This window comes from Mauremys reevesii, linkage group 7 (genome assembly GCF_016161935.1).
Source record: "Mauremys reevesii isolate NIE-2019 linkage group 7, ASM1616193v1, whole genome shotgun sequence".
NCBI classification, from domain to species: Eukaryota; Metazoa; Chordata; order Testudines; family Geoemydidae; genus Mauremys; species Mauremys reevesii.
In genome coordinates this window covers 53,112,354-53,135,218 of record NC_052629.1, presented here as the reverse complement: position 1 = coordinate 53,135,218, position 22,865 = coordinate 53,112,354, and the positions used below count along the sequence as shown (strand labels likewise).

Genomic DNA, 22,865 nt, shown 5'->3' with positions numbered 1-22,865 from the left:
ATAACATAGCACAGGCATTGGACTGGAATCTCCAGGGCAAGAGGTGACGAGGTAGACCAAGGATAACATGGAAAAGCACAACTGAAGCAGAAAGCTATCAAATTGACATGGGAAGAAGCTGAGATTACATCAAGAGACTGTCAAAGATGGAAGGCAGTGAAGGCCCTATGTTCTGTATGGAAGGAAGAGACCTAAGTCAGTCAGGTTAAGTGACTTGCCAACGGTCACCTCCCCGTATAAGTAGCAGAGCCAAATACAAAACTTGGACCTGCATATTCTAACCACTACATGGTACTCCTTCCCTTATAGGTTTCAATCCTGCTCCTACATTCCAGCAATACCAGTATAAAATACCTAAAATATTTGAGTTATAGTTGAGAAAGTATTTCCATTGGAAGCCCTTATTTTCCTGTCTAGGAAACATTAGGCAGAGAATTCAACTGCTATCCCAGACTTTTATTTCTTTAAATAATGTCTCAAAACAAAATAACCTTTATAGTCAACATGACATTACTCAGTAATGAGGACTGCCTACTGCTCTGTGTTTGTCCAGTGCCTAGCATTGGACAATGGGTCCATTTTTGGTCAGCCCTTATGCTCTACCATAATAAACACAATAAAAGTGTGTTTCAGAAATAACATTTTAGCCTATGGCATCAGGACTGCAGTGCTTTACACAGGCGCATGCTTCATTTATTCAGTAACTGTATTTTCAAAGTGTGCTTCCATGTGGTTATTAACATGAACATTCATGATTATTTGCTATAAAAGGGAAAATGACTGCAAAATACACAAGGCCAGGAAACCCCTTTTTCAAATGAAAGTGAAACCTGGTCAGACATGCCAAACCCCACTGCAATTGAGCTTGTTTTTAGCTTAATTGGCTTGTGAGTTGCTTATTGGCAGTTTTTGGCTCCTAGCTTGTTTGGCTTGTAGCTTGTTGTTTTGTTTTTGCTGTTGTTGTTTTTTGGTTCTTTTTATCAGCTCCCAGCAAGCAGGGGCAAGGAGAGGCGGGAACCAGGGGAAAGGGTGGGAGAGAGTCATGGGTGCACAGTGGGCCCACCAAAGTCTCAGACTGCGGGAGGGAGGGGAGAGATCTAGTCACATAGCGTGTTGGGTTCTTCGGGATTTGCTTGTTTTGAAATGGGATTAACTCGATTTTTGGCTTATTGTGAAAGTCGGGGTGCTTATTTACCAAGGGAAAGTTGACAACTGTGTGTGGGGGGGGGTGTCCCACAAACAGTGCCAGGCTCTGTGCTGGTTTCAGACTGCACTTGAGTGACCCACAGGCTGTGTTGTGCGATGCACAGAGCCTGCCAGGCTGTGTCTGTGTGGGACCCGCGCGCAGCCGGCCAGCCACGCTGTCACCTGCAGACCGAGCCCGGCCCCCAGCCAGCCCTTGCTCTACGCCAGAAACTGGGCTGCAGCCAGCGCCCGGCCTCGGTGAGGCACGTTACGGTCCCCGCCGTTCTCCACACGCCGCCGCTGGGGGCTGGAGCCCGGGCGCCCCACCCAGCAGGGCGGCCCCACTCACGTGACCCGCAGTTCCCTGCCTTAGCAACCGCCCGGCGCGGCGCCTGTCGCTGGGGTCGGGGCTCTGCGCCCGCCATGCCCGCGCGCGCGCTGGTGACGCTCCGGTTCGGCCCCTACCGGAGCTGCGGGGTGTTGGAGCACAGGCCCTTCCGCCTGCAGGGCCTGCAAGGTGCGTGGGCGGCTCCCCGCGGGCGGCCAGAGGCCCAAGTCCGGCCCATGCACTTGGCGGGACTGACGGGGGTGGTCAGCGCTTGCTCCTGCGCCGGGGGGGGGCGCGACCCACCCCTGCCTGCGCCTCGTGCAGCAGCTTTCCCACGGAGCCTGCCTTAGGTGTTTACCTCGGTTACAAAGGTGGCGGGAGCTCCCCGCCGCCAGCGGGGCAGTGCCAGCCCCGGGCGCCCATTTAAACCTCTGCGGGGCCTTCCTGTCACGTCAGCCGCTTCTCCGCACACTCCTGAAGTGCTCGGTCCGACTTACGTTCAGATCCTTGCAGCCAGGGGCGGCTCTAGGAATTTGGCCGCCCCAAGCAGTCATGCCTGCGGGAGATGCACCGCCCTCCCAAGCGCGCGCTGGGGGCTGGAGCCGGCCCTGCTTGCAGCTGCTCTCCCTTATCTATCCCGTGTACGGGCCCCCGCCGCACTGCTCCGAGTTTTTGGTTATATTTAACTTTACATATTCTATATAAACAGTGTTCACAAAGCAGTGTGACTTTTAAGTTGATCATCCTTCAGTAACTATTCCTCAGTTTTAAATACACACCTTCCACATCTCATCTCCGTAGAAGCAGCAAAGAATCCTGTGGCACCTTATAGACTAACAGATGTTTTGCAGCATGAGCTTTCGTGGGTGAATACCCACTTCTTCGGATGCAAGCAGTGGGTATTCACCCATGAAAGCTCATGCTGCAAAACATCTGTTAGTCTATAAGGTGCCACAGGATTCTTTGCTGCTTCTACAGAACCAGACTAACACGGCTACCCCTCTGATACATCTCATCTCCGCTAAACTTGAAAGCAGTTATAGTTATTTGGTCACTCACTTGAATACAAGTATCTGAGGGGTAACCGTGTTAGTCCTGGATCTGTAAAAGCAGCAAAGAGTCCTGTGGCACTTTATAGACTAACAGACATCTATTAGATTTATAGACTAACAGATGTCTGTTAGTTTATAAGGTGCCACAGGACTCTTCTCTGCTTTCACTTGAATACAAACACCTGTAAATTACAAGTATACATCTATAAATCAGATGTAGAGTGAATATTCCTTTCATCCCTATTAATAAAATACAGCAGCAGCATTTACATTTTCAGTTCACTGCTTGTAAATGCTGAGGATAGTCTATGTTTCTATATATGCCAGGGGGAAAAAATTTCTTTCCGCTTTATTCTTTACACAGTGCAAATGGTTACAAACTACCACGCCAATCATCAGATTTTGTTTTTTAGGAAAGTTTGAATAAATTGAATTATAACATCTCATAACATTTATGTAATTAATGACAACTGGCTGTCAAAAATAACTTTAATTATTCTCTCCTTTGCTTTATACAGTGATTTATCAGTTGATCTACCAAATACATGTATTTGACATTTAAACTGGCCCTCAAAAATATAACACCTTAATTCAACTAATGCACATATTAGACCCAGTTCAACCCTCATGTAACTCTGTTGAAATCAATGCAATTAAGCATGCAATTTCCATTAATGGAAGTTATATAGTGGTTCTCAACCTTTCCAGACTACTGTACCCCTTTAGAGGTACCCAAGACAAATCAGACGCCTAAGTTTCACCTCAGTTAAAAACTACTTGCTTACAAAATCAGCCATAAAAATACAAAAGTGTCACAGCACCCTATTACTGAAAAATGGATTAACTTTCCCATTTTGGCTGCATGAAATTTTAGTTTGTACTGACTTCGCTAGTGCTTTTTATGTAGCCTGTTTTAAAACTAGATAAATATCTAGATGAATTGATGTACCCCCGGAAGACCTCTGTGTACCCCTGGTTGAGAACCACTGTGTTGGAGAACAGAGTAGATCTTTAAGTCTGACTTAGTAAGAATGAGTACTTAAAATCCTTTTTAGCTCATAAAGTAAGCTGATATTGGTAAGTTATGTTTATTTCCATGTTTTTTATTCTTATAGTTTTCCAGTTACACAAAAATCCATTAAAAGCATAAGCTTTGCTAAGCGTGAAATAAACTTAAATTCTATGTATTTTCATAGTTTACATAGATTCATGATGAGATAGCTGTAAAATAAAGTACTTGGAAACCAGCAAAGAAATCTTATGTAGTCTTCCTTTTAACAGATCATTGACAACTCACAACAACTAATAGAAAGTAGACAGAAGGATACCTTGAGGCTAAGGGTGAAATTCTGTCTCCACTGTAATCAATAGCAAAACTCCCATTGATTTTAGTGGAGCGAGGATTTCACCCTCAATACGTAGCTGAGACATCTGAATTGGGAACTGGAGGTGCTCAGTATATTATGCTTGAGGTGTAAACAGTATAAAGGTAGCAAAAGAAGCTTTTAACCTTTTAGTGCAGTGCTGAGAAAAGTAGAGAACAGCTGTTTATGGCTAGAAGAGTTTTTATGGTGATATGCATAGCTATGGGAAAATATATTCATTTCAGCATCCCAAACAACAAGAATTGTAATTAAAAAGATTTCTATTAATATAGCTGCAAAATTCTTTTCTGACGAACATGAATATTGAGTATTGTTATTTCTATTTACAGTCGCTTGTACACAAAAAAAAACCCCTCTGCCTAGCCACACCTGGAAATGCACCTAAAATGAGTTGTCGTATAATAAATTGTATATCTATTTGTTCTAATGCAATATCTTTATTAAAACAAAAGAAAAAATGAACATTAAGCGTCTGATTCAGCAAACTCTTACTTGTGTATGTTGTGTTTACTAATGTAAAGCCATCCACTGAAATCAGTGGAATGTGTAAGAAACACACCTGGGTAAGGATTTTGCAGAATCAGATCCTAAACTAATGAAATTGTTTGAGTATGTCCCTCATTGAGCTCTATGCCTTTCAGAAATTAATTCAGAGGACATTAGATAAATGGTGGAGTGGACAGTACAGAAGTAGAATACCAGCTTCTGCAAGTAGTTTATATTTTGTAAAAATGAACTTTACAGAGCTAATTATCACAGATGACCATTAAAACTCTCCAGAAAGCATTCAAAAGTATCTAATGAAGCCTCTCCCAAAAACTGTCATACTGCTGGAAACTCAAGGAGCATTACCTTATTAAGTGGACTCCTTGCTAAGCCACTTTCTGTAGTTTCGCAACAAGTTACATTAGAATTCTATAATCATATTTTCACAGTGGACTCCAATTATGCTGATTAAACAATGAAGTGGACACATGCCAATACTTAAAAGTCATAACTGTAATAGTAATTAGATGCAAAAAATTGATACTTCGGTCTACTTTTCTGAAAGAAACATTGACTGGAACACTGAGCTAAAAAGGACTGTTTTGCATTAGGCTTAATCTTAATATTAGCTCAAACTCTTTTAGTTTTCTACTGATAGTAACTGCTACAGGATTTTGCTTAGACTTCCAAAAACACGCACCTACACGCACACACAGCGTAAGATGCCATTTACAAAGCATATGAAGGTCCAAACCAGAACAATACATTAATTATGAATTGCTAGACTGTATTAATAACCAGTCCTCCTATTTCCTCAGTTTTGCTGAATTTAAGCCAGCACAGTACAATGTGCTGCAACAAGCTAGTTCCCTCCTAGTTTGTGAAAGCAGGTGGCCAACATGGATCAGTCTGTTCAGAATGGATCTCAAATCGAGTTTTGGAAAAACATACAGAGGACATGTTTGGTCAGATTCTCCAAATACTTTAGAAAATCTCCAAAATATTAAATTATATTCAGAAATAATTCTCTGCGCACTCTTTCAGAAACAAGATGAATTATGTGTGCCAGTCAACAGTACAATTAGGGTTGATTGCCTGCTGCTCCAGTTGCACAATAGCATTGTCTTAACCTTTTATTGGAGATTTCTTTTGAAATTACCTACAAATTAATTGTGTTCCTCATGGCTGTTATGCCAATTAATAGCATATTTAAGTGCATAGTGAGCTTCTTGCCTTTCTTTTAATGCAAGACTATAATTGAGAAAGAGTGGAATTTTTCAATCAAAGCAGGCCCATTACTGTAATAATGGTGAAGCTACAAATTAGAATTGGTAGAATTTTGTGGGTAATCTTGCACAGTGCTTGCCTGCACTGTGCCTTATTATCAGATCCTTGCTCTCATGAATACCAGAATTTAGGAATACTAAAAGTTCATGGAAAACCAAGGCAATTCTGTTTTTCTGCTCCTTTTGTAGCTGTGTTGCAAGCAGAGGGTCACCAACTTATTCTAGAAAAGATACCAGATTGGAATAATGTAGAACTCGTAGTGAATGGAGAGACTGTTTTCCAGTGCAACGTTAATGACCTGGACTTTGGTAAGTATAGGCGTTTCTTCATTGTATCTCCTCTTTAAAAGCAAGTTAGTTTTGAAATAATAGCACTTCTTAAGGCATAGTCAAATGTCTGTCAATTTTAACGTGAATACTTAGAAATTCTAAAATGCCTTATACATGAGGCATCTTAAAGTGCACAGTAAGAAAAAGGATGGCTCAGTGGCTAGAGCAGTAGCTTGGAGCTTGATGACCCAGATGAATATCTCTGCTCCATCACAGACTAGCTGTTTGACCTTGGGCAAGTCACTTAGCTCTCTGTATGTTAGTTCCCCATCTATGAAATTAGGAAATAGTACTTTCCTATCTCACTAGGGTATTGTGAAGAAGAACTTCATTAAAGACCTGAAGAAGAGCTCTGTGTTAGCTCAAGGCTTGTTTCTCTCATCAACAGAAGCTGGTCCAATAAAATATATTACTTCACCCACCTTGTCTCTCTGCATTAAAGATTGTGAGGCTCTCAGAGTCAACAGTAATAGCGCCATATAAGTATAATACATAGTTAATTTATCCTCACAGTTATGTGAGGTAGGTAAGATTATATATAAGGGGTCATTTCAGAGTAAAGCCACGTTTGGTGTGGGGCACAGCAGGTTAGGACAAAAGGTGAAGCATCTCTCTCTCAAACTGCAGGTGGAATTTAGTATACCTGCATCTAATAATCTATACTGAAATTTGGCCAGAACACTAATTAATATTAGAGCTGGTTGGGAGTTTTCAGCACATGATTTTCTAACAGAAACTGCCCTTTTTGCAAAATTGAAATTTTCCCTAGGAAATTTCCCCCATCCAGTTTTGTCAAAATGACACCTCCCTGGTTGCTCACCTGGAAGGCTCTTGCCAATTTCACTTTCTGCCTGCAGGAAGAAAGTGGTATTGGCAAGAGCCTTCCTGGCAGTCTGACTTTTCACCTCAATTTGGGACTTTTTTTTTCCCCAAAAGCATGAATTTTTTTGCCATAAGGAATTTCCATTTTTCCAGCCAGTTCAAATTAACCTCTACCAGTTCAAAAATGTCATAGAATCACTATCGATTACATGTGTCAAGGATTTCAGTTTTGTTGTTTGAAAGATGTCACTGCAAACTACACTTAATTCCATGCTGGTGCACTGATTAAATACTGGCTTATGGAGAGGAGTGCTATCCATCTACTCAATCACCAGCAGTGTACATCCATTGCCTGCAATATATCTGTATTCTTTGAAGTTCTCCACTCCTAGTACTGAATCCAGTGTCATCAAATTACTTAGCTCACCAAGATCAGTCCTGGTTTTACTTGTGTAGGATCCCGGGAAAACCCAGATACTACCATAATTCCATGACATCAGGATTTACAGTGGTCTGAAGATTTAACCACTTTTTTGGGAATCCTGTCAGATAGCACACAAGAGGCAGAGTTGAGTTGGGTTCCAGTACTTGAATGAGAGAACTTAAAGGAATATATGAATGCTATGACAAGGAGGAGGAGTATGAGATGAAAATCTATTTACTCTGCATATCCTTTGTAAGTGTTATCTTTCTCCTTTAGGAGGTGATGGCAAATTGGATCCACTATGTGAAGAAGCCAGAATAGCAGTGCTAAATGCCTATTGATTAGCAGGCACATGTTCTCTCACACTGGTTTACTGTAGGCCAAGAGATTATATTACAGTGGCATCAGAATTGCCAGGATAAAGGTTGTTCTGTACATTTTCACATCTCTTAGTATTTCTCTGCATAATTAAATAAAATATGGTCATGTCAAATAAATAAGAATGTATTACCTTCTTACAGAATCAACTATATATTCATTTAATCTTAAAAATATTACAGATGTAATTTAAAAGAATTTATTAAAACCATAACATTGGTATTCTAGAGATTAGGTTTAAGCCACCTCTTCTTTCGACACATTACTTCGTCACTGTGTGTAACTATTTCTGCCATGAAGAAAATCTAGGGAGAAGCTTTTCAAGTTAAGACCATCAGTTCAGAGTTATGGTTAATTTTAAAAGAAACAAAAACATTTGACAGTATGGAAACGTGGTTAAGACACCTAAATTATATCTCTGAGCCATAATGCTCTAAGAAAAATCAGAGTCTATATTAAATGGTTAGTTTTATCAGTGACCACAAAACTAGGATCCCATACTCACTCATACAGAAGTTGTGCTGATTCTGGCCTCCTTTGTGAAGTAGTACTTCCTTTGGTTTGTTTTAAATCTGATGTGTATTAATTTCTTTGGGTGATCCCTGGATTTTGTGTTATGTGAAGGAGTAAATAATACTTCCTTATTCACTTTCTCCACACCATTTTATAGACCTCTATCATATCCCCCCCCCCCCCCCAGTCGTCTTTTTTCCAAGCTGAACAGTCCCAGTCTTTTTTACTCTCTCCTCATACGGAAGCTATTCCATACTCAATCATTTTTGTTGCCCTTTTCTGTAATTAGACAAAAGCTAGAGTATTTAGCAAACGTCCTAAGGGAAGGGAGATGGGAGAATGTTATTATCATGAGGTCAGGGTTAATGTTGTTTGGGTAACCTTAACTGCTTATTAGCATACTTTTAAAATGTTTGTGTTTCTTAAAACTTTAATTCTGAATTTGCTGGCTCTCTAATGCTCTAACTCCAGGTGTTTTTTTTTTATCCTTAAGTTATTGATACATACTGTCAGCCTTAAGGGAGACAAGGTAAGTGAAATAATATCTTTTATTGGACCAACTTATGTCCAAAGGTGAAGTGGCCTTAAAATGTGTTGACTACTTATGCTCAAAAATCTATTCCACCTTGTATTTAGCTGTGACACTCTGAGTACCTTTCCCAGATGTGAAGAAGAGCTCTGTGTAGTTTGAAAATTAGTCTATTTCACCATCAGAGGTTGGTCCAATAAAAGACATTACTTCACCAACCTTGTCTCTCTAATATGTTGGGACCAACGTGGCCACAACAATACTGCAAACAACTGTCAACCTTAAGTCCATCTTAACAATTTTGTCCAGGTTAATGCAGTAGTTTGAAAATGATCATTTTGATGGCATTGTTAATGGCTTATTCAGTTCAGGTCCTGGATACATTTTTCAAAAATGATAAACTGGAAACTGATCACTTCCTTCCTGTAAAAAAAGAAGACTCCTTGGGTCAATCTTTGCACCCTAGTGCCACTATTTAAACAAAGGAGCACAGTGGTAGTTGCCCTAAAGTAGTTTTAGGTGGTACAACCACAATTTCTAACAACATGTCTACAGGAAGACAAAAGCTCACCGTTATAGAGCACGAGATAATCAAACGCTACCCCATAGAACATCTCCTATCAACCATAACCTGCAGGGAGATAGTTTCAATTACAAATGACCAAACTGCATTTACTGTAGCATGGATCTGAAGCAAAGTAATGAAACATTGTCAAAATAATATCATCAGTATGCCCTGCTATGGTCCCTTCCTAATAAGACAAGAATGCCAGAGGCATTTAAGAACCCATCTTCAATAAGTGGGAAGAACTAAGCATACCAGTAGCTAAAATTGTGTGAAGCAGGAACTTTATTGTCCCTTCAGAAGACTGAAACAAAACAAATGGGATGCTTCCTGACTTATTCTGAGTAAAAGAGGGAGTAGAAATAGCCTTTTCTATATAATTTTATCTGAGTATTAAAATTAACATTTACACCAATGACAAAGGTGTGTTCTGCACTTAGAAATGGTCACTGTTGAATACAAAAGACAAGGACAGAGGTTCTCACCCACTCTGGTCTGTATATGCTGAGTAAAGGGACTAGAGCAGCATAAAAGGCTCTAAGAAACCCCATATAATTCCCCCAGCACAGGAGGGGGGAACTGAGAAAGACTTCAGAGGACTGTTTTCAAGCCCCAGCATAGGGATGTGTCAGCGCGAAGCAGCAGCACATAGCACTGCAGGGATTCTAGGCAGCACAGCTGCTCATAGCCAGCCCTCAAGAGCTGTATTAAGTTATGCCAGAGACCATTCCAGCCCTGGAACAACCCAGAATCAGGAGAGCTCAGTGGTGGCTTAAAACTACTTGAACCCTCCCTCTGGGCAGCAAGTTCTGTGTGGCACCTCTTTGATTGATTAATTTTGGCTTAAATAATTAATTTAGATCAATCTTAATTTTGGGAACATTTTATATCCAGGAATGGAAGACTAGGGGCCCATTAAGTTCTCTGTATATGGAATGCCCACTGAACTCAATGGAAGATATGCAGAGAGCTTGAAGGAGTGAGCCCTATTTCTAAACAAAGTTAAAAGTTTTTAGTTTATACCGGGGGTGGGCAAACTATGGTCCATCCAGGCTTTGGATCCGGCCTGCAGGATTGCCACTTCTGTGGCGCAACAGGCCCCACGCCACTCCCGGAAGTAGCCGGCGCCACGTCCCTGCGGCCCCTTGGGGGAGGAGCAGGGGCAGAGGGCTCCACACGCTGTCCTCACCTGCAGGCACCGCCCCCAGCAGCTTCCATTGGCCAGGAACGGGGAACCACAGCCAGTTGGAGCTTCGGGGGAGGTACCCACAGGCGGGGGCAGCACGTGGTGCCCTCTGCCCTCCCTCCCTCAGGGGCCACAGGGATGTGGTGCTGGCTACTTCCAGGAGTGGCGCGGGGCAGGGCAGGCAGGCAGCCAGCCAGTGCATGCCGCTGCCACACTGGAGCTGTTCCAGGTAAGCAGCACCGGGCCGGAGCCTGTACCCTGAATCCCTCCAGCTTCCAACACCCTTCCCATGAGCCCCGTGCTGCACCCCTCCCCCCTGCCCTGAGCCCCCTGCTGCACCTTGCACCCCTGCTGCACCCTACACTCTTCCTGCACCCCAACCCCCTTCCCTGAGCCCCCTCCTGCATTCCATACCCTCTCCCACACCCCACCCCCTTGCCTTGAGCCCCCTCATACACCTTGCACTGCTCTTCCACCCCAACCCCTTGCCCTGAGCCCCTTCCTGCACACTGCACCCCCTCTCACAACCCACACTCTCTCCCGCACCCCAACCCTCTGCCCCAGCCCTACATTCATGGCCCTGCATGGAATTTCCCCACCCAGATGTGGCTCTTGGGCCAAAACGTTTGCCCACATCTGGTTTATACAATACAGAAGGACATGTCCTCTTTTTAATTTCTTACAAAGAACCTCTCATATTTGAATAAACATTAAATAATTCAAAATATTGTACTAAATTCAAAGTTGAAACAGAGTGCCTCTGATCTATACTGTGATCCTTCAGGAACATGCAGATGTGAATGATTTCAGGAGATACTCACTGTTAAGAATCTATAGGAACCCCAAAGTTGTTTATTAAACAGTTGGTCAGGAGCTACATTTTTTAAATAAAAACTCACCAATAACCTACTGAGGGTTTCATTCTGCATTCTTTGCACACCCAAATCTCCCATTGATGCCATGTCGCCAAATTCATCTCTGCTATTAGCAGCTACTGCTCTCATTGACATTAGTGGAAGCTGAGCCTGCTTTTGCCAGGATAGAGTTTTGGGTCTGGAAGGAATGTGGGATAAGAGTCTGAATTCTGAATTCAAATAGAGGTAAAACTTCCTTTGGGTTAGAGCAGTGGTTCTCAACCTATGGTTCTCAACCACAGAGCTGTGGCCCATGTGACATCTTCAGGGCCATACAGGTAATATTGGAGGTGGCCCATAGAACACATTCCGGGCTGTGTATGTGGCCCACAATGGTAAATAGATTGAGAACCACTGGGTTAGAGTATCATCACTGCTCTGCAGCACCTCAAACTAAGAAAAGATTCACTACTATCAGGAGTAAGACAAAAACTAAATCCATCAAACTCTTAGGCAGCCTTGTTACAACTTATTAGTCAGATCTTAGGCCCGATTTGCTTAATTCTGCCCAAGCATGTGTGAGGTCTCCTCTACTGTTTTATTGTTACAAAAGGAAAAAATGTTTCAAATACAAATTTAAGTACTACTTTGAGGATTTCAACCCCTCCATCCAAAAGTTAGTGGCAATTAGTTGCCATGGTGTCTTTAGATAGCTGGATATCCTATTGCACTGGATTTTAGCAAAGAGATTTAATGTTTAAAAAAGTTTTAAAGTGACTACTGTAATTTCAAATCTTTATGTTTAGCATGTCCTACGATTAGAGCCATATGGGGGATGACTGAACAAGGAAATCTTATTTGTAGATTCTCTCTACAGTGACTTCCATACCATCTATTGTGAAAGTCAAATCATGAGGAACACAGAAACACTAAATTGTACCAGTAGGAGCCCAAACTAAATTGCTATGCGGCCTTTACGTCTTGACTAATTGTCTCATTAAGACACATTTCTGATCACTGAAATGGATCTCAAGTATTCTTAATCACTGAAGAAATTGTGCCATTAAGTGCCTTTCTCCCTTCTGTCCTCAATACTATTTACAATGGAAAACACACAAAGATCCTTGTTGATTGCAGCACCTCTGTTGCACAGTTGGCAGTCAAGTGGTACTAATGGCAGAATAACACAATATAACTAAAATAGTTTGCCTATTAGAGTGATAATCTTGTATAAGATGATTATGCTGTATTGCATGATTTTCTTTATACTTTACACATGCTTCCAAAAATCTGACTATTTTCCAGTAATTTTTTAACAAGTGGAAAGAAGAGAACAACCAAACTGTCAGTTTTCACATATTTGTAGTTCTGACAGAACGTAAAGACATTTCATAAGTTTTTAACATTTGGTAAATAAAGGATTAAAACAACTGCAGCAAGCATAGATCACAATAGGGCTATGGTTATGTGGTACCCATGTCATTCCTTTTGCAGAATGAACACTAGGAGAGCAAATAATCTGAGTCTTTTCTGTCTCTGATGGGTGTGTGATGTTTTTATCTATAAAGCATTACACTGAATGTGCACCTGAGCTCCCATTTAAAAAGGTGTAATCTAGCATCACATAATATGCTGCGGACACACCATTTACACTGTTAGGTCAAAGTCCTGGCCATTATTTCCAGTGGCTGTATGAACCATGCCTTGATGCAACACATTTTCTTTGCAAGATCTAAGAACTGCCACGAGCAGTTTTAGTGCACATATGACGGGATGAAAAAGGGAGCAACGCTCTGCAGGAAGAGCAGCCAAATGGATAACACACTGGTCTGGTATGCAGGAGACATGGATTCTATTCCTGGCTCTGCATCTAACTTGCTGTGAGACTTTGGGCAGGTCAGGTCACCTCCCTGTGCCTCAGTTCACAGTCTGTAAAACAGGGATAATGTCACAGCCGTCCTTTGTAAAGTGCTTTGAGGTCTACTGATGGAAAGTGTTATCTAAGAGCTAAGTATCATTATTGTTATTTCACTTCATTTTTTTCAGGCTGTGAATTCTCAGGACTCTATCACAGCCATGGCAAGAATTACCACTGGTAAAAGAGTGTAATTTAATGGAATTCAATGCCTTGGAGAGGACTAGCAAAAGGCACGTGCACCATTTCATTGAGATTTAAGCGTCGCATAGGCCTTGTGAAAAGCAGTAAATATCTCCCCACATGGATAAGCAGAATATATCTTGTTTGCTCACAAGCCTCTTCTGCTTATTTTATACATTGAAGTTACAGTATCCCCCATGATAATCACTCATTTCCCATAGGTGCCACAGTCAGTTATTTACTTGGAAGAATAAAAAAAAAGGGCTGATGCCAGCACAGCTCTGGGAATAGTGTTTAATCAGTAAGAGGTCCATCAATGGGTATTAGCCAGGATGGGCAGGGATGCTTAAACATGCTGCCTCTGTTTGCCAGAAGCTGGGAGTGGAAGAAAGGATGGATCACTTGATGATTGCCTGTTCTGTTCATTCCCTCTGCAGCACTGACCACTGTCGGAAGACAAGATACTGGGATAGATGGACCTTTGGTCTGATCCACTATAGCCATTCTCATGTTCTTATAGGGACACTGTCAGGATGTTTTATCTTTAATTGGTCTGTTATCTGTTACTAACAGCACTTAACATTATTAAAATCCAAAATACTAAGAAGTCTCATTTACTTTTCACCATGTATGTTGATTGAATATTTATTTTTTGTGCTGCACTTATCTAGGCAGTGAAACTAGAAAAGGCTGAATGTCAGTTTTATTCTTTTGTTTCTCATGCACTAAACCTCTTTCTTTCCCCCTGCCCCATCTGAAATGGAGATAATCCTCACCTACATCATAGGGCTGTTATGAGGCTTAATTCTTTAATGTTTGTGAAGTGTTTTGAGATTCTCTGATCAAAAGTGCTGTATAAACACATACTACAGTACTGCAATAATCTGGATGCAAATACTATAGGGGAATGTTTAAACAGAAAAGTACAATTTAGTTTCACAGCTTTTAACCAGTGAACAAATGTAAGATTTTTGTGCTTTAACTAACATATTTGAAGTATCTCTGTAATTGCTAATAATGGTTTAGGGTTATTCTGAGATGCTATATTTAGAATCTTGAGAGCATTCCCTTCCAAATTATATTTTTTTTTATTATTATACTGGAAAATAACAACACACAATACAGAAGTGAGATTTTTCTGTTCTGGCAAGGAATATATGATTCAAGATAGCTAATTACTCCAAATAGGCTCATGCAAGAAATCGTGAGCTGCATTACTAACCTGCCAACTGAATGAAAAAATGTTTAACTTTGTTACCTTGTGCCGTATGTTAAAGATAAGGAAATATTTCCATTCATACATACATGTATGCGCAGAGGCACTAAACATATACAATGTTATATATACATATGCATGTTACTGGCAAGGAAATTTGAAGTACAGTTTGAAGTATCATGAATTTGTAAGGGTGGTCATGTGCTTACTGATTAATGATAGGGCATAGAAAATACCAGAGAAACTCAGTTTGCTCTCTCTTGGGTTTCATAACAAAGACAGATACCATAAAATTACTACAGTTCTCTGCATAAATATATTTATTGAGCTCATGAACTTTGTAGTAGTGGGTTCACTAAAACAAATAGTATTGTATTAGTATGTCTAATAAAGGAATTGAATGGTCTTTGAAACAAGACCTAAAAATAACCACCCCCAGTCTGGAATTTCTATGTCTTTTCTTCTCATACAAATGAAGATCACAATAGTGACACCCAAGAGAAAGGGAAATATCCGAAGAATTTGATGACAGTCTCTGCAGGAGCAGCTTTATTTATATGGGACCATATCCTGATATCCATGCTTAGGTAGATCTTCCACAGAAGCCAGTGGAAGTTTTGCCTGAGCAAGAGCTTCAGAATTTGGCCCATGTATAACAAAAGAAGTCTCTTGCCATTATAAAATCTCAGTATATTGTAGTGTAAAGATTCTGGGTTATTGTTAAATAAGAATTGATGGTCAGAAATGAGCAAAGCTATTTTTCAAATAGCAGTATTCACATTGTAAGAGAAGTTAGTTACCCAAACACTGCATAAGAATCTGTCTAGCTACTGTTTGGAACCACTGGAACAGCGTTAAACAGCATTAAAATGCCACTTCCTCTATTTGATTAGTCAGTACTATTATCAGAGAAAAAAGAATCTGATTTAAAAGCATCAGAAGGCAACACACAGCTTCAGCTCTGAATTATCTTAAACCAGAATTAGAATTGTGTCAACAATAAGATTTTGACAATACAATACATTTCCTCAGAGTAATTTAACAGCATATATCATGCAAAAATTCCTATGGAAGGCTACTTGATTAGTAAAGCTGCAAAATATTTATGACTCCTTTGGTACCTTAAGGTGAAAAATAAGGAAATAGCCTTACACCATTTTTGTATTTCACATACGTGTATTTGTCAGGTATATTGCACTGAAAAAAAACAGACAAACTCACACAAAGACTGCTTTACAATTGATTGTTAGCATCAGAGAATATCCCAGGAGTCATATGCAACTCAGCCATATTAATAAGATATTTCATGCTTTGAAAAGCTATTCTGCTGCAGTCCAGATGCCAAATTGCTGATCTGATGCCAGCATCTGTGCCATAAAACTCAAGAGCAACTGTCAACTGTTCACAGTGCAACACCACAGGCTGAACATTGTAAATATTGTTTAATTAAAAGAGAACTGAATGAAAGTTACATTATTTTAGCACCAAGAACCTCCAACACAGGAAGGTTTAACTGCACAAAAATCCAAAAGAGATCAGCCTTGTTTGCCCCTCCCTTTTTTTAAATTATTCAAGCACTGATGTAAATCCTTAATTAATGTTTAGTAATAAATATTGCATCTCTAAAATGCCTATTGGGAACAGTTTGTTAAACATTTCTTTCCATTCATTGGGGGTTATGTACCACCATTTTATCCAGTTGTATTCATTATACTGTTTCAAGAAAACATGTTATTTTATTTCATCCTTCTGAATAATAGTATCAACAGAAGCGAAGCTACTCATCTGAGGAAAAAGTATAATATACACTGGAAATTAATGTTAAAAATAACTGGGTTACTAATCAAGTTTCCTTGTAAAGATCTGGCTGGTGTACAATAAAATGATACATATACTTAACTGTAAAGGAAGATAGTGAAATGACTTACTGTAGGTAAAGTATCAGAGACATAATTGCAAATACAGTGTAAATTACCTTTGCAGTGACATACAATACAATCTTCCAAATCCTATGGTATAAGAGTTTGTATCTGACTATTGATTCAGAATCCTCAAGTTATAGATGAGTGATCAGTATTTATCTCTTGACACTATATAATCAACAGAAATAGGCCCCAGACTACCATTCTTTCCCCATGCAAGTACAAGTACAACTTGTATGCAAGATGAAGAACTTCTTATGTTGTGTTGAAGGGGGCCTTAATAAGGATTTTGTGGATTTCAGATCTCCACAGTCTCCTCTGTATTGCTGTGGGTTGCTTGTGGAGATGAGCAATGTGGAAGTAAACGGTGTGGGTATTGCACATAGTATCTATGATAAATCCTTGCCTTGCACTAAAACACACAACTTACTGCATGTTGAGGATGAAGGCTTAAAATGCAGAGAGTTACAAAATGAAAGAGTTGAGGTTCCTACAGAAATGGTAATGTAGCCGCATTGCATACATATAGTATTGCATTTAATATTGCTACTATTCCTGGTGTTTAGTTAACTGTGTATCATATACGATAACATATATAGGACATGGGTGCCAAATCAGGAATATCCCAACTTATTGACAACATGGAATGTAAAAGCCCTGTGCTTTCCTTGAACAAAGTCCAGTTGCTCTGCTGAACCTGAGGAAAAGTAGGCCTTTGTTGGGGTGTAGTTTGCCTTTTCCACTGGAAGCGGGTGTCTTGTCACTTTCTGTTTACAGGGAGGCATGTCTGGACTGGAACTAGAGGTATTACTCTACCTAAATACACCTACTACTTGGGATAAATGACCAGTTCCTTAAAAAAAAAAAAAAAAAAGCTTGGTCTTTTGGTGTGGGTCTCTGGAAAGAGCAGACCTATAGAGACTAAGTCTTCAGTATGAGAGAGGTTGAAGATAAAGAACATTTCCTTGCCTCCACAGCAGGATGAAAGGCTTTGCTATCAGCATGTTGCTATTTTTGGTTTCAATAACCAGGAGGAGACATTTAAAAATAAAACATTTTTATAACTCTAGACTCAAACAATCTTGTCCTTCAAATCCCACAAAGAAGGATCCCAGTCATAAGAACAGCTGTACCGGGTCAGACCAAAGGTCCATCTAGCCCAGTATCTGTCTACCAACAGTGGCCAATACCAGGTGCCCCAGAGGGAGTGAACCTAACAGGTAATGATCAAGTGATCTCTCTCTTGCCATCCATTTCCATCCTCTGATGAACAGAGGCTAGGGACACCATTCTTTACCCATCCTGGCTAATAGCCATTTATGGACTTCACCACCATGAATTTATCCAGTTCTCTTTTAAACACTGTTATGGTCCTAGCCTTCACAATCTCCTCAGGTAAGGAGTTCCACAAGTTGACTGTGCATTGCGTGAAGAAGAACTTCCTTTTATTTGTTTTAAACCTGCTGCCTATTAATTTAATTTGGTGACCTTTAGTTCTTGTATTATGGGAATAAGTAAATAACTTTTCCTTATCCACTTTCTCAACATCACTCATGATTTTATATACCTCTATCATATCCCCCCTTAGTCTCCTCTTTTCCAAGCTGAAGAGACCTAGCCTCTTTAATCTTTCCTCATATGGGACCCTCTCCAAACCCCTAATCATTTTAGTTGCCCTTTTCTGAACCTTTTCTAGTGCTAGAATATCTTTTTTGAGGTGAGGAGACCACATCTGTACACAGTATTCAAGATGTGGACGTACCATGGATTTATATAAGGGCAATAATATACTCTCAGTCTTATTCTCTATCCCCTTTTTAATGATTCCTAACATCCTGTTTGCTTTTTTGACCGCCTCTGCACACTGCGTGGACATCGTCAGAGAACTATTCACGATGACTCCAAGATCTTTTTCCTGACTCGTTGTAGCTAAATTAGCCCCCATCATATTGTATGTATAGTTGGGGTTATTTTTTCCAATGTGCATTACTTTACATTTATCCACATTAAATTTCATTTGCCATTTTGTTGCCCAATCACTTAGTTTTGTGAGATCTTTTTGAAGTTCTTCACAATCTGCTTTAGTCTTAACTATCTTGAGTAGTTTAGTATCATCTGCAAACTTTGCCACCTCACTGTTTACCCCTTTCTCCAGATCATTTATGAATAAATTGAATAGGATTGGTCCTAGGACTGACCCTTGGGGAACACCACTAGTTACCCCTCTCCATTCTGAGAATTTACTATTAATTCCTACCCTTTGTTCCCTGTCTTTTAACCAGTTCTCAATCCATGAAAGGACCTTCCCTTTTATCCCATGACAGCTTAATTTACGTAAGAGCCTTTGGTGAGGGACCTTGTCAAAGGCTTTCTGGAAATCTAAGTACACTATGTCCACTGGATCCCCCTTGTCCACATTTTTGTTGACCCCTTCAAAGAACTCTAATAGATTAGCAAGACATGATTTCCCTTTACAGAAACCATGTTAACAATTGCTCAACAGTTTGTTTTTCTATGTGTCTGACAATTTTATTCTCAACTATTGTTTCGACTAATTTGCCCAGTACCGACGTTAGACTTACCGGTCTGTAATTGCTGGGATCACCTCTAGAGCCCTTTTTAAATATTGGCGTTACATTAGCTAACTTCCAGTCATTGGGTACCGAAGCTGATTTAAAGGACAGTTTACAAACCTTAGTTAATAGTTTGCAACTTCACATTTGAGTTCTTTCAGAACTCTTGGGTGAATGCCATTGGGTCCCGGTGATTTGTTAATGTTGAGTTTATCAATTAATTCCAAAACCTCCTCTAGTGACACTTCAATCTGTGACAGTTCCTCAGATTTGTCACCTACAAAAGCCAGCTCAGGTTTGGGAATCTCCCTAACATCCTCAGCTGTGACGACTGAAGCAAAGAATCCATTTAGTTTCTCCGCAATTACTTTATTGTCTTTAAGCGCTCCTTTTGTATTTCGATTGTTAAGGGCCCCACTGGTTGTTTAGCAGGCTTCCTGCTTCTGATGTACTTAAACATTTTGTTATTACCTTTGGAGTTTTTGGCTAGCCGTTCTTCAAACTCCTCTTTGGCTTTTCTTATTACACTCTTGCACTTAATTTGGCAGTGTTTATGCTCCTTTCTATTTGCCTCAGTAGGATTTGACTTCCACTTTTTAAAGGAAGTCTTTTTATCTCTCACTGCTTCTTTTACATGGTTGTTAAGCCACGGTGGCTCTTTTTTAGTTCTTTTACTGTGTTTCTTAATTTGGGGTATACATTGAAGTTGGGCCTCTATTATGGTGTCTTTAAAAAGCACCCATGCAGCTTGCAGGGATTTCACTTTAGTCACTGTACCTTTTAACTTTTGTTTAACTAACCCCCTCATTTTTGTATAGTTCCCCCTTTTGAAATTAAATGTCACAGTGTTGGGCTGTTGAGATGTTCTTCCCACCACAGGGATGTTAAATGTTATTATATTATGGTCACTATTTGCAAGCGGTCCTACTATAGTTACCTCTTGGACCAGCTCCACTCAGGATTAAATCTAGAGTTGCCTCTCCCCTTGTGGGTTCCCGTACCAGCTGCTCCATGAAGCAGTCATTTAAAGTATCGAGAAATTTTATCTCTGCATTTCGTCCTGAAGTGAAATGTTCCCAGTCAATATGGGGATAATTGAAATCCCCCACTATTATTGGGTTCTTAATTTTGATAGCCTCTCTAATTTCCCTTAGCATTTCATCATCACTATTACTGTCCTGGTCAGGTGGTCGATAATAGATCCCTAATGTTGTATTTTTATTAGAGCTTGACATCTCCATTCATAGAGATTCTATGGAACATATGGATTCCCTTAAGATTTTTATTTCATTTGAATCTACATTTTCTTTCACGTATAGTGCCACTCCTCCCCCTGCACGACCTGTTCTGTCCTTCCGATATATTTTGGACCCCGGAATGATAGTGTCCCATTGATTGCTCTCAGTCCATCAGGTTTCTGTGATGCCTATTATATCAATATCCTCCTTTATCACAAGGCACTCTAGTTCACCCATCTTATTATTTAGACTTCTAGCATTTGTGTACAAGCACTTTCAAAACTTGTCCCTGTTTATTTGTCTGCCCTTTTCTGATGTGCCAGATTCTTTTTTATGTGACTGTTTATCATCTGATCTGGCCCTTACATTATCTTCTTCTGTCCTCTGCTCCTGACTATAACCTGGAGATTCTCTATCATCAGACTCTCCCCTAAGAGAAGGCTGTGTCCGATCCACACGCTCCTCTGCAGCAGTTGGCTTTCCCCCATCTCCTAGTTTAAAAACTGCTCTACAACCTTTTTAATGTTTAGTGCCAGCAGTCTGGTTCCACTTTGGTTTAGGTGGAACCCATCTCTCCTGTATAGGCTCCCCCCATCCCAAAAGTTTCCCCAGTTCCTAATGAACGTAAACCCCTCCTCTCTACACCATCGTCTCATTCACGCATTGAGACTCTGAAGCTCTGCCTGCCTACCTGGCCCTGCACGTGGAACTGGGAGCATTTCTGAGAATGCCACCATAGAGGTCCTGGATTTCAGTCTCTTCCCTAGCGGCCTAAATTTGGCTTCCAGGACATCTCTCCTCCCTTCCCTATGTCATTGGTATCTACATGTACCACAACCACCGGCTCCTCCCCATCACTACACATAAGTCTGTCTAGATGCCTCAAGAGATCGGCAATCTTCGCACCAGGCAAGCAAGTCACCATATGGTTCTCCCGATCATCACAAACCCAGCTATCTACATTTCTAATGATCGAATCTCCCATTACTAACACCTGCCTTTTCCTAGAAACTGGAGTTCCCTCCCCCGGGGAGGTAACCTCAGTGCGAGAGGATACCCCAGCACCATCTGGAAGGAGGGTCCCAACTATGGGAAGGTTTCCCTCTCCTCCCATTGACTGCTCTGCTTCCCTGGGCCTTTCTTCCTCCTCAACAGTGCAGGGGCTGTCTGACCGGAGGTGGGACACTTCTAGAGTATCCCGGAAAGCCTCATCAACATACCTCTCTGCCTCTCTTAGCTCCTCCAGTTCCTCCACCCTGGCCTCCAAAGTCCGTACGTGGTCTCTGAGGGCCAGGAGCTCCTTGCACCGACTGCACACATACGCCACCTGCCCACAGTCCAGGATACAAATTGCTGTAGGAATTTTACTATTTGCACTTTCTTTTTTATTTTGACTGTACAACCTTAATGTTTTACAAAGTGAAACTTTTCCAGTTAATACATATTTCATTTCTGTATATAATTCACAGGTCCAATTATAATGTAACTTACTGAAGATGGAGCCAGGGATGGTGCATGGCCCTTACTTCCAAATCTATATACGCAGTAACATTTGGAGTGTGTATATTGCACCTCGTAATATTAAATGGGCTTTAATGACCTTTTAATTAATGTTTTTCTCTCTCTATTCACTCACAAAATAATTCAGTTGAAAGAATGAGAGTACTCAGGAGGAGTGAAATGAAGATTAAATTTAGGAAACTTTCAAATTTACTTAAAACTTTACAGCTACCCAATCAACTTTAATTGCCCACATGTATCACTTTCCTGTGAATATCAGAATAGATTGTGCTGGGGTGTGCATGCCACAGCAACCCTGATAAAGTTAATGAGGGCCCAAGAGCCAGGGCACCAATTGGGGGGGCAGGGCAGGGCAGAAGTTTCATACAGGAGGTGTGCAAGTTTCCAGGTGCAGCTCTTAACTACAGCACAGCAGTAGTATGAAATGTAAGTTCTTCAGAGGAGAGGTGCCCCTGGGGCAGGGAGTCAGTATTTTGTTTACAGATGAAGGATGATTAAAATAAAGGGCTGGTGATTAAATTAAGGATATAAATTAAGGATATAGCCTCTAAAAGAGAAATCCCTCTGTAGGGGGGAGAGAGAGGAGGGGTTGTTTTAGAGAGAACACAGGGGTCTCAGAAAAAAATACAGCAAAACACTGAGCCTAGGACATTCAGAAAAGGAACAGGAGTACTTGCGGCACCTTAGAGACTAACAAATTTATTTGAGCATAAACTTTCGTGGGCTAAGTGGGTTGTAGCCCACGAAAGCTTATGCTCAAATAAATGTTAGTCTCTAAGGTGCCACAAGTACTCCTGTTCTTTTTGCGGATACAGACTAACACGGCTGCTACTCTGAAACCATTCAGAAAAGGGGGGCATTTGGGGGCATAGGTGAAAAGAAGGGATCAAACCCAGGGAAGGGCTAGCAGTGTACAGAGAAGTTCCCACGCTACCTATGTGGCCCCCTCACCATAGTTTCTGAGGCTGCGCCTC

General features: G+C 40.8%; 1 protein-coding gene across 2 annotated transcripts; it reads left to right on the top strand.

The window, feature by feature from the left end:
• Positions 1–1,501: 1,501 nt before the first annotated feature.
• C7H10orf53 (chromosome 7 C10orf53 homolog) lies at positions 1,502–21,961 on the top strand. 2 transcript variants are annotated; one of them, XM_039481971.1, is made up of 4 exons: positions 1,502–1,702; positions 5,912–6,031; positions 13,370–13,471; positions 21,840–21,961. In XM_039481971.1, the coding sequence occupies exons 1-3, from the start codon at positions 1,609–1,611 to the stop codon at positions 13,420–13,422; spliced, it is 267 nt and encodes an 88-aa protein (XP_039337905.1). In that variant the 5' UTR covers positions 1,502–1,608; the 3' UTR covers positions 13,423–13,471; positions 21,840–21,961. The 2 variants fall into 2 exon arrangements, with proteins under 2 accessions (XP_039337905.1, XP_039337904.1); XM_039481970.1 differs by lacking the exons at positions 13,370–13,471; positions 21,840–21,961 and adding an exon at positions 7,575–7,813 and having other exon boundaries at positions 1,522–1,702.
• Positions 21,962–22,865: the final 904 nt, after the last annotated feature.